This window comes from Myxine glutinosa, chromosome 11 (genome assembly GCF_964187855.1).
Source record: "Myxine glutinosa chromosome 11, kmMyxGlut1.1, whole genome shotgun sequence".
Lineage (NCBI taxonomy): Eukaryota > Metazoa > Chordata > Myxini > Myxiniformes > Myxinidae > Myxine > Myxine glutinosa.
The window spans coordinates 110946057-110958137 of record NC_136271.1 but is presented as its reverse complement, the minus strand read 5'-3'; the positions used below and the strand labels follow the sequence as shown (position 1 = coordinate 110958137).

The 12081-nt window shown below is 45.8% G+C and overlaps 1 protein-coding gene across 3 annotated transcripts in view; it reads right to left on the bottom strand.

Annotated features, from left to right (window-relative positions):
• Positions 1-7227: 7227 nt before the first annotated feature.
• Positions 7228-12081, bottom strand: part of POC1A (POC1 centriolar protein A) — a 113471-nt gene continuing 108617 nt past the window's right edge. For 2 of the 3 annotated variants that reach the window (XM_068103754.2, XM_068103757.2), the window contains 2 exons: positions 9218-9427; positions 7228-7622 (listed from right to left, as the gene is read on the bottom strand). In XM_068103754.2, coding sequence (XP_067959855.2) covers positions 7509-7622; positions 9218-9427 — 324 coding nt within the window. In that variant the 3' untranslated portion in view covers positions 7228-7508. The remainder of the gene's footprint in view (positions 7623-9217; positions 9428-12081) is intronic. The other variant, XM_078786998.1, reaches the window with a different exon arrangement.

Here is a 12081-nt window from a genome sequence, read left to right as displayed (position 1 = left end):
AAAGCGAACGGCTTGCGAGTACGGTGACAATCCCCCCCCCTCTATTTACATGAAATGGTTTGGTCCAAAGCGAACGGCTTGCGAGTACGGTGACAATCCCCCCCCTCTATTTACATGAAATGGTTTGGTCCAAAGCGAACGGCTTGCGGAGTTTGGTAAAGAAATCGCCATAGCGTGCACAAACGCGCAGGAAAGCGAAAGAATCGCAAAGTAGTTTTAATTAGTTTTAAAACATAGTTTAACGCCAACATAGTTTGCCAACGTGAAATAAATGAATACGCTCTCAAATGTGCCGTCCGAGGCAGAGTCTGTTCGCCACGTTCGGCACACGTGATAGCTCGCTGCTCTCTGATTGGTTGAATCGTTTTTTGGACATAGCTCGCTAACTACTTGTCCGATTAATATGAAACCTTGAAAAGGCACATCCTCGGGTCCCCAGCAATATACCTGGCAAGTTTAAAGTATATCGGACCCGTGGTTGTCGAGAAACAGCGGTCACAGACATACAGACATACATACATACATACATACATACACACAGAGATTACTGGAATTATAGATAGATATCTAAAATTATATCCCCCCCCTCTATTTACATGAAATGGTTTGGTCCAAAGCGAACGGCTTGCGAGTACGGTGACAATCCCCCCCCTCTATTTACATGAAATGGTTTGGTCCAAAGCGAACGGCTTGCGAGTACGGTGACAATCCCCCCCCTCTATTTACATGAAATGGTTTGGTCCAAAGCGAACGGCTTGCGGAGTTTGGTAAAGAAATCGCCATAGCGTGCACAAACGCGCAGGAAAGCGAAAGAATCGCAAATTAGTTTTAAAACATAGTTTAACGCCAACATAGCGGCAACATAGTTTGCCAACGTGAAATAAATGAATACGCTCTCAAATGTGCCGTCCGAGGCAGAGTCTGTTCGCCACGTTCGGCACACGTGATAGCTCGCTGCTCTCTGATTGGTTGAATCGTTTTTTGGACATAGCTCGGTAACTACTTGTCCGATTAATATGAAACCTTGAAAAGGCACATCCTCAGGTCCCCAGCAATATACCTGGCAAGTTTCAAGTATATCGGACCGGTAGTTGTCGAGAAACAGCGGTCGCATACACACAGACACACAGAGATTACTGGAATTATAGACAGATAAAAGGCCTATTTTCTTAACATAAAAATCCGTAGTCTAATGATCATATGCCTGACATTGGCTTAGCGGTTAGAGTGCTGGCTTGGGATCCTAGGATCCTGGGTTTGAATCCCGGTCGATCGTTGAATTAACGCCAGGCAGGTTGACTCAGCCTGTCATCCTTCCGAGGTCAGCAAATTGAGTACCAGCTTGCTGGGGATGAATGAGCTATTCAGGTATCCTGCGTCGGAGTGGCGACCCATCCAGGATTGTGCCCAATAGCCAACGAAACTGCTTCGGCAGCACTATGCATCGTCACGGTGCGAAAGGAGTGGTCATCATCATCATCACATATATTATCTCTCTGACTCCCTGGAAAATCCTCTTTATCTATTTGCTGATTACTCATCCATCAGAAAGGCAGACTGCAGCCTCTTCCATCTTCAGATCTTGGAGGAAAAAAAATCACAAGCTGGTCAAACACTTGGAATATGCCAGGTTTCTCCTGATGACTCCATCTTTGCTTATTTGGGTTCCTTCTAATGACTCCGATGTAGTATTTTTTTTTTTTTTTTTTTTTTTTTTTTTTTTTTTTTTTTTTTTTTGTATACTGAATCGAGGCTCGTGAAAGAGCTAACATTTACTTCACAAACAAATCAACCAGACAAACAAAACACGCAAAAAGAGGGAGCGGAAAACAAGATGGGGAGAGAAGGGGAAGCACACAAACACAACATTTGAGAGCAGGGAGATGTGTGGAAGGGAGAGGGCTTGGGGGGAGGAGGCATGGGAAGGGGGGGGGGGGGGGGTGGAGGGAGAAGTATAAAACACAAGGACACCAAGGACTTTCAGGACAGAAGTTGGTATTTCAAAAAAGTGGAATTGGGGTGAAATTAGCGGGGGTAGAAAAGATCAAGGTTTTGGATGGGGGAAGATAAGAGATGGTGGTGAACAGCTGTTTTAAAGACCTGGAGGGTGGAGTGGGATTGAAGAGAGTGAGGGAGTTTGTTCCAGAGGTGGGAGAAAAGAGGAATGAAGGAGTGAAGGTGAGCAGAGAGTCTTGATTTTGGCAGTTTGACCATAAGAGGGTTGCAGGCAGATCTTGTGCGACCTGTAGGAATATTTGCGGGACAGAGCCCAGAGAGAGCTGGGGGGGCAAGGCCAGAGAGGAGTCGGTAGAAGATGGAAAGACCACCAACCTGCCTGCGGTGAGTGAGTGAGAGGCCCTTGGAGTTAGCTTCATCGCGGGAGATTCCAATGATTCTGAATGCTTTGGTTTCAACAGCGTGAAGACGAGCTAGGTGTGAGGCAGGAGTACCAGCCCAGAGGGGAGAGCAGTATTCCATTGAGCTGCGGATGAATGAAAGCCTTGTATGTGGTGAGGAGCTCAGGTGTGCCAAGGAAGGACTTCGCACGACGGAGGATGCCCAGTCGGCGACTGGCTTTGGAGGCCAGATTTGAAATGTGGTTTTCCCAGGAAAGATCATGGCAGATAGTGAGCCCCAAAAGCTTGAGTGACAGAACTTCTTGGAGAGGATTATTCAGAAAGTGGATGGGAGGGTTGTCCAGTCGGTCTTTTCGGAGAGACATCGTAAGAGTGTGAGATTTGTCAGGATTGAAAGACATGTTCCACTTGTTTGCCCAGTCTGTGATTTTGTCCAGGTCTGCAGAGAGTGAGGAGGCAGCAGACTGCCGATCTGAGGGATGAAGAATGGAGCGACAGAGAGTAGAGTCATCAGCAAAGAGATACAGAGGATTTTCAAGAGACTCAGAGAGATCATTGATGAAGACCAGAAAAAGCACAGGGCCTAGAACACTGCCTTGTGGAACTCCAGCCTGAACAGGAAGAGGAGATGAGAGAAACTCATTCAGGGCCACACGTTGACTACGACTAGAGAGGAAGTCCGCCAGCCATGCGTGGAGATTTCCATGGATACCAAAAGAGGAGAGTTTGGTGAGCAGAGCAGGGTGCCAGACCGTATCGAAGGCACGTGATATGTCAAGGGAGACTGCTCTAATTTCCTGTTTGGCATTGAGGACCTCCATCCATTGTTGAGAAAGCAGAAGCAGCATGTCCAGAGTAGAGTGTCCAGGTCTGAAACCAAATTGATGATCAGAGATCAAGCCATTGGAGAAGAGGAAAGATTTCATATCTGAAGCAATGATGGATTCCATGACTTTGCTGATAATTGGGAGAAGGCTGATTGGTCTGTAGTTGCTGGGATCTGTTTTTGCACCTTTTTTGTGCAAAGCGGTGATGTTGGCAGATTTCCAAGCAGATGGAAGATGACCTTGAGCAAAAGAGAGGGTGAAGAGAACAGAGAGAGGGAGTGAAAGAGCGGAAGAACAGGATTTTAGGACCCGTGGGCTGATGCCGTCAGGTCCAGTTGCAGAATCCGAGTCGAGGGTTGACAGAAACTTTTCCACCTTGTCAGGAGGAAAGGACACAGAGTCCAGGAGCAGCTGGGTACGACTGGGTACGGTGGGTACAGAGAGGGATGGGTTTGGGACACAAGATTTAGAGGCAAACACAGAGTTGAGGCATTCAGCTTTTTCACGTGCAGAGTCAGCCGTGTGGCCATTTGAGGTGAGGGAGGGGATGGAGGGGGAACAAACACCAGAAACAGATTTGACCAGACGCCACCAGGATTTGGAAGAGGGAGACAGATAAGAGAGTTCGGTCCTGAGAACGGAGAGATATTGTTTCCTGGCTCTCCTGAGGGTGGACACACACTTGTTTCGGGCTTTGTGAAAGGAAATGAGATTTCCTTCCGTTGGATTTGCTTTCCAGGAGACGAAAGCAAGTTGTTTCTGGGCAATAGCCTCACCACAAGATTCCGTGTACCATGGACGGGAGGAAGGGTATGACAACAGAAGACGAGATGGGATAAATCTGTGCATGAGAGAGAGCAGTTTGCTTTGGAAGAATTCCCAGGAAGAATTTATGTCAGAGGCAGTAGAGATGGGAGACCAGTCCAGATGATTGATGGCTGCTTGAAGACCGTGCCAGTTGGCCTGAGTGAAATGCCAGACTCGTCGACGCTGAGGAGGCTCTCTGAGAATGGTCAGAGAGATGTCCACTTTAACAAGCACATGATCAGAAGAGCCGATTGGAGCAGAAGAAGAGCAGCAGACATTTTCAGGGAAGTTAGTCATAACCAAGTCCAGAAGAGAAGATGCTCCGTTGACTGAAATCCGGGTCGGGAAATTGACAGATTGTGTCAGTCCCAGTGAGTCACAGAAGTCCTTTGCTGAAGAGCCATGGCTGGTGAGAGAGGTACCCACACCCAGCCAACTGGCATGGTGACAGTTGAAATCACCACATATGAGGAAGAGAGAGTTGGGATGGGTAGATAGAAGTTGGTCCATATTCTCAGACAGCGAGATGTAGATGGAGTCATCACTGTTTGGTGGACGGTACAACACACATATGAACAAAAGGTGGGAGCGAAGGGGAAGCCGTAGCCAAAGGTATTCCTGGGGGTGAGGTGGAGAGGGCAGTGCAGGGCGAGTGAGGAAGAGTTTTTTAATAAAGATAGCAACCCCACCTCCAGGACGAGGCTCAGGTCTATCATACCGGAGGAGGGAGTAACCTGGGAGAGATACCAAGGAATCAGAGACATCATGAAGGAGGAAAGTTTCTGTTAAGCAGATCACGTCTGGTTTGTCAGAAGCAACCTGTATGGAGAGATCAGACATGTTTGAGCGAAGGCCCCGGATGTTTGAGGTCCATACTGTTAAGGAAGAGGAAGGGGGAGCATCGGATACAGAACAGGGGGGGGGGGGGGGAGCGGTAGGGTAAGATGTGGAAGAGGAGGAAGAGGTAGGGAGAGCTGTTGAAGGTGTGTCGGAGATTACAGAATAGCTTGGAGAAAGGGAAGAATGGGGCAGACAAAAGGTTTGATGGTGATTGGGAGAGGTGCAGTGAGTGTTATTTGACGAGGGGGAAGAGCGAGGCAGAAGGTTGAGGGAGATGAGGTGAAAGTTGGAAGGGGGAAGAAGCAGGGAGGACGCTTTGAGGGGGAGGGGTGAGAGGGGAGTCTAGGAGGGGAGGAGCGAGGGAGAGTCTCGGAGGGGAGGGGTGTGGGGGGAGATTTGAAAGGAATGGGTGATTGGGAAGATTTGGAGGGGAGGGGCAAGGGGGAAGATTTGAAAGAGATGGGTGATGGGGATGATTTGGAGGGGATGGGCAAGGGGGTAGATTTAGAGGGGAGGGGTGATGGGAAATGGGATTTTGGGGTGATGGGATTTTGAAAAATGTACGATTAATGGGAAACAAACATTTATTGCAAAATGAGTTTCTTGAGACATTCGAGTCAAAAATACGTTTGAGGACGCTGGAGGGAGGATGGAGTGCTGGAGAGTTTAGGGAATGAATGAAAGATGCACTATAAGAGATGGAATTTTTTTTTGGAAAGAATGGATTTGGTGAGCAAGTCGAAAGCATCCTTTTATAGAAGAAGAAGAAAAAGGTGTTATAGAATATGACAGAATACAGGTCTTCAGGGTTCAGATGAGACATTTTTTAACAACGTGATCACAAACAGCGTGGTCGAAGAATGAACGAACGAACAACTAAGAACGAATAAACGAATAAAAACGGAAGGAAATGTTTTTGGGGTTTTTTTTGAGATTTTAAAACAAGGAAGTATGGGATGAAAAGACCGTGAAAAACAGAGACCGGAAAATAATTGCAGCGCGATCGGACAACCGCTGAGACAAAAACAAAGCCTAAAGCCAAGGTTGGACACAGTAGCCTAGTACTACACTTAGGCCTCAGAATACACGATAAGAAAGACCGACGATTCTGTACACAGGTATGAAAAACCAACGCCAAGAATACTATTAAAGACACCCCAATAGGTACATGCAAGACCAGTTTCGACAAAAACACAATTGTGAAAAGTTACTTAACTTCGAAAGCGAGTGTGCATGGACAGCTCTGAAGAGACGAGACCTCCAATCTTGCGCATGCGCAAAGCTCAAGTCTTCCATTTGATTTTAACCCTGACAAATGTCACCCTCTCACTCTCTCCCTCCGAAAGGACCATCTGGCAAACCATCTCATGTACTTTCTCAACAATCCTCTTGAGGAAGTTCAGTCATTCAAACTCCTGGGTTTCACTATTAACCATGATCTTTCTTGGGTAAACCACATTTCAAAGTAGGCCTCCAATATCAACTGCCAACTGGGTATCCTCCGTCATGCAAAGTCCTTCCTTGGCACACCTGAACTCTTGTCCACCTACAAGGCCTTCATTCACAGCTTGGTGGAGTACTACTCTCCCCTTTGGGTAAATTCCACAGGTTGGTTCCATCCCTGCCTCACACCTTGCTCATTTTGGTAACCAACACCTTCAATAATAATGGAATCTCTTGCGTTGAAGCCGAGTCTCTATGGGCCCATTGGGGCACATCCAAACCACTTCTGTTGAAACTCAAAATCCAGAATCACTACTCACCTTGACTCATGTTCTTCTATTCTCTCACCTGTGGGAACCTACTTCCACAGTCTGCACAATCCCATTCCTCACTTCAGGGTTTCAAGATGGCTGTTCACCAACACCCTTTGTATACAAAAAAAAAAGCTACATTTGGCATTTAAGGTCATTGGGAGATACACAAATGCATACTTACATCATAGTCACATGGCACCAGGTGTCCAAACCAGTATTTGATCACCATTTTCATGCATCACAGGAAGAGAAACATGGAAAACTAGACGAAGGGTTTAACACCCGAACATCAGCTCGTCTTCACTTCCCACAGTGGTTAGCATATTTAAATAAATGTTCTGTTGATTCCATCCACCATTCTATCTGTCCACAAACAGATAGACACCAACCTTCACGAGCAAGGCCAGTTCTTCATTCAAATTAAAGCACCAACGGTCACACTGCTGACAGGTGCTCAAAATATTCAAGTAGTACAGGGGGGATGGAGATCAGGGAGGCTATCTTGAGGATATGAGGTAATTAGATGCATGGACTCAGTATTCTGCAGGAAGAATTGCAGACACACAGCAAACCAGTATGCTATCTACACAATGTATGGGCAACCGTTAAATTTTCCTCTCATTTGAAATACAGGGCAAAAACGGTACTGTACATTTATTAGAAGCAAAAAAGTCATACGTGGCTGCTAAATAAGATAAACAATTCATAAGGAAGCCAAATGTACAACATTTACATATGTATTATTTCAAATGTTTAAACGAACGGGATCAAAAGGTTGAGAATGTCGAAGACGTAGATTCAAAAACACATGCAGGTGAAGATGGTGAGGGTTAATACCGCGATCAAACAAAAATGTCGGATTGGGAAATTGGTGCGGTGGGGGGAGGGGGGTGTGAAGGGAAGGTTGAAGTTTAAAACTTTCAGGATGGATAGCTTGGACCAGGATTCCGGCACTCAATGCGTCGCAGGGCCTTCTGGCATTCCTGCAACTTGTCCTCAGTCAGAGTGAGTCGCTTCTCAAGAATTGTAACAGTCTGCGGGGCACAACGCAAGAACCCTAAGTTCGCTACACTGGTGTGCAGTGGCTATGGACACTTTAACTGTATGCGAGTCATCAGCCCAACAAGGGGCAATCTATGTATTATAAAGGAGACTCGTTAATGTGAACAGATTTACACCATAGACCATTGGTTATAAATGATATTCGTCTGGAGGAGACTACAATGAATAACGTGTGAGAGAGAGAGGAGAGAGAGGAGAGAGAGGAGAGAGAGGGGAGGGAGGGGAGAGAGGGGAGAGAGAGGGGAGAGGGGGGAGAGAGAGGGGAGAGAGGGGAGAGAGAGGAGAGAGAGGGGAGAGAGAGGGGAGAGAGGAGAGAGAGGAGAGAGTGGAGAGAGAGGAGAGAGTGGAGAGAGAGGAGAGAGAGGAGAGAGTGGAGAGAGAGGAGAGAGTGGAGAGAGAGGAGAGAGTGGAGAGAGTGGAGAGAGTGGAGAGAGAGGAGAGAGTGGAGAGAGAGGAGAGAGAGAGAGAGAGACAGAGACAGAGACAGAGAGAGAGAGAGAGAGAGAGAGAGACTTTGACTTTGAACTTTGGTAGGGGACATGTATTGCAGTGCAATACTCAGAATGCTTGTTTACTTACACCTCATCACTCTCAGCAGCTCTAATCTTACCACCTGTTATCCATTTTGAATGCTCATTTACCATGCATTTGAGACTGTGATGTACTCGACGTTTGAACTGTAATAGCACAGTAGCTAATCTGTACCCCCTCTGTTCTCTTTGAACCACCTTTAGAGGCCATTTTCCCCGCAGAGCAGGGGTTGGCCTTTTTCGGGCACCATGGCCCCCTTTTTTTTGGAAGCAATGTTTTACGGACGGATGCTCTTCCTGCCGCCAACCCTGTTAGTCGCCTCTTGCGACACACAGGGAATTACCAGTGAACTGGTACTCGATTTGCCGACCTCGGAAGGATGACAGGCTGAGTCAACCCCCTGGCGTTAATTCAGCGATCGACCCGGGATTCGAGCCCAGGATCCTAGGATCCCAAACTGGCACCCTAACCGCCAAGCCAACACCAGGCTGTGGAAAAGAAAGCAAAAGCAAAAACAAAAGCAAAAAGAAACCCCTGCTTTCGGCTGAGGAGGCATAAAAACAGCAAGGCAAGGGTTACGTTGCGAAGATTCAAATGGAGAGGAGCGCAGCTGAACACTATCATGGCATGAATAATGGAACACAATAGAACAGAAATGCAGCTGAACATACAGAACCAGACACCATTCTGTCAAAAGCAAATGATATCAAATTTGACTTGATGTGACAGTTAAGTAAATGTGATATTTGTCTTATCAATATTTGTTTAATGATAATTTTCAATGAAAGATTATACGGACTGCATATGCCAATAAGTGGTTTCAAATACATATTACTGGCCTTCCCTTTGTTATATTTATAACTATCTCCCTCATTCCCTCTCTTCTACTACCCTTCCCTTTATTAATTTTCTTCCCAAGTCAATTCCTCATGAATACATAATAGGTAGACAAGGTCTAACCATGTCAATACATTTATCCCTGCAAGGTCAACTCAGAAAGAACATCATACCATCATGGCAGGAATGCCAGCCTCACCTGTGTTAAGACATCCAACTGGTTCACAACGTGTTCCAGGGTGTTCACAAATGCAGTGGGCATGGACGTCATTTCCTCGATTGGTCGACATAGAGGCTCCTCCGCGTCTACTTCAATTTCAAACTGTCTGTTAATGGAATTCGGCTGCAGCCCGGGTGTGGAAGGCTGTGTGGCATGCACGCTGCCAGAGAAGTGAGCGGTTTGTCTGCCCTGTAGGATCATATGTGAAGGATAGCATGTTAAGAGGCACAATTAAGCACGTCTGAATGATCAACACTTCACATTTTGACAAAACAGACTTTTGACAAAATCATTTGCAAACACAGTCTCAGCTACACATGGTTAACCCCAACATAGACGTGTCTTTTTAACACTCAAAGATAAACATGCTTGCAATAAATATTCAAGAAGAATACAACTCTATGTCAAGAGCAATGGCGGTGATTCTATCTAAGTAATTACCTCTGCCACGAAAGGTGGACAGACGTTATGTTTCACCCCAATCTGTCTGTCTGTAAACAGGATATCTCAAAAAGTTATGGATTCAGCCAAAATCCAGTGGACAGGTTGGGTGTGAGACAAGGAATTAATTCATTCGATTTTGGTGAAGATTCGGATCCGGATCTGGAGAGGAGAGTTTTTTTTAATTGAAAGGGATTCTTCACAATTGAGAGATTCTTCACAATGATTTTCAGGTGCCGATAATATAAAAATCACTCATTCAACCAATTTGAATGGAGAAAAGGAGTCATTCTGCTGTTTTGTGGCACTGTGTGTACCACAATGAGCATGGAGAAAAGAAAGAAAACCAGAGAATTGTCTGAGGAGGTTAGACACAAGATTGTTGCGAAGCATGGACAATCTCAAGGCTACAAATCCATCTCCAGAGACCTTGATGTTCTTGTGTCCACCGTACACAATGTTATCAGGAAGGTTAAAGGGGAACGGACATGAGTATAGACATCAAATGCATAAGATTAATTAATTGTAGCAACAAAAAAAGATTAAGTTTGGCGCAAAAATTGTTGTTCTAGCCTGCGTGAATCGTGAGATATCCGAGTTTTAAAATGCCAATAGCAGACGATTTCTCTCGCGCCGGCCAGCATCTGGTGATGACTATCATCATCATCGTGACGTCATCGGAGGAAGCTGATGTGATTGCGCAATAGTAAAGAATGACAGACACCGACTCCGATAGTTGCGTAAGTCTGGATATCAGCGATATTTCTGACCAATCTGATGCGGAAAATGAAGAGAAAGTTAATAATCTTGGGGAATCACACTCGATTCTCCCATACAGATTCGAACCATACCGTCCAGAGAGTGAAGAAGAGAAATCGTCGGACACAGACACAATGGCGATCGATTTTGATCTCGGGCGCCTCCAAAATACTGAATGGTATTCATTTTTATGTCTCTTTTTTAATTGAAAAAGTTTCTTTTTCTGGTCAATGGAATACATAACTAATATTTAATTCATGTTCGGTGCTGTGAGGCAAGAAATGGATAGAAACACAAACGAAATACGACTTTATTGACTTAGTGCAGCACTGCAGGTGTATCAGTTGTAATTGTATCATTAAAGCACTCTCTATAATGCAAGCAATGAGAGAGTGGTCAGAGAGGGTCATTAACCAGTGTGGCAGCTACATTCAAGTGTAAGGTGTGCACAGAGGGAGCTGCAGATGGAGGAGATGTTGAGTTGGATCTTGGAGACGGTGTGAAGCTGGAAGGTGTGAAAACATTTTGCTACCTCGGAGACATGCTGAATGGAGAAGGTGGATCAGACTCGGCAACGGTTGCTCGAGTGAGATGTGCATGGAAGAAGTTTCGGGAACTGAGTGGCGTGCTGATGATGAGGGGAGTGTCGTTGAAGCTGAAGGGAAAGGTGTATGCTGCATGTGTGAAAAGTGTTATGATTTATGGGAGCGAGACATGGGTAATGAACGTAGAGCAGCAACGAAGGTTGGAAAGCGTGGAAATGCGAATGGTTCGACGGATGTGCGGAGTATCGTTGAGAGAGAGGAAGACAAATGATGAATTGCGAAAGATGATGGGAATAGAGCCTGTGATTGATGCTGTGAAGAGGAACAGGTTGAGATGGTTTGGTCATGTGTTGAGGAAGGATGAAAGTGACTGGTTGAGAAGAGTGATGGAAATGAATGTAGAAGGAAGCAGAGGATGGGAAGACCGAGAAAGACTTGGCTAAAGATGGTGGAAGAAGAAATGCGGGCAAGGGGGTTAACAAGGAGAGATGCAGAAAATAGGGCAAAATGGAGAAGATTGTCATGGGGACCGTCATACGGTGCAATGTATGCAAGCAATGAGGCTAACCCCCGCTCTAGCAGGGAAAATGGCCTTTAAAATGCATGTTGTTGTTTGTTTTGTATAATGCAAGCAATCTCTGTGTGTCTGTGTGTCTGTGTGTCTGTGACCGCTGTTTCTCGACAACCACCATTCCGATCTAAGTGAAACTTGCCAGGTATATTGCTGGGGACCTGAGGAAGTGCCTTTTCAAGGTTTGCTATTAATCGGACAAGTGGTTACCAAGTTATGGCCATTTATTTAGCAAACACATACATTTTGTACGTGAATGAAGGAACAGCAAAGGACAAGAGCGAAGGAACAGCGAAGGACGAGAGCGAAGGAACGGCAAAGGACGAGAGCGAAGACCGAAGGAACGATGCAAGTTTTAATTTTTCTTTGCACGTACGGTCAAGCGACAGCGAAGGAACCGCGTGTGTTTGTTGTTTCTGCCTCGCGGTTTGAAAATTGAATACTTGGCCATTAAAACTAATTTGCGATTAATCGTAACTGCGATATGCAAACTTCCGGACAGTGAGGCCTTATTTTTGGTACGTATG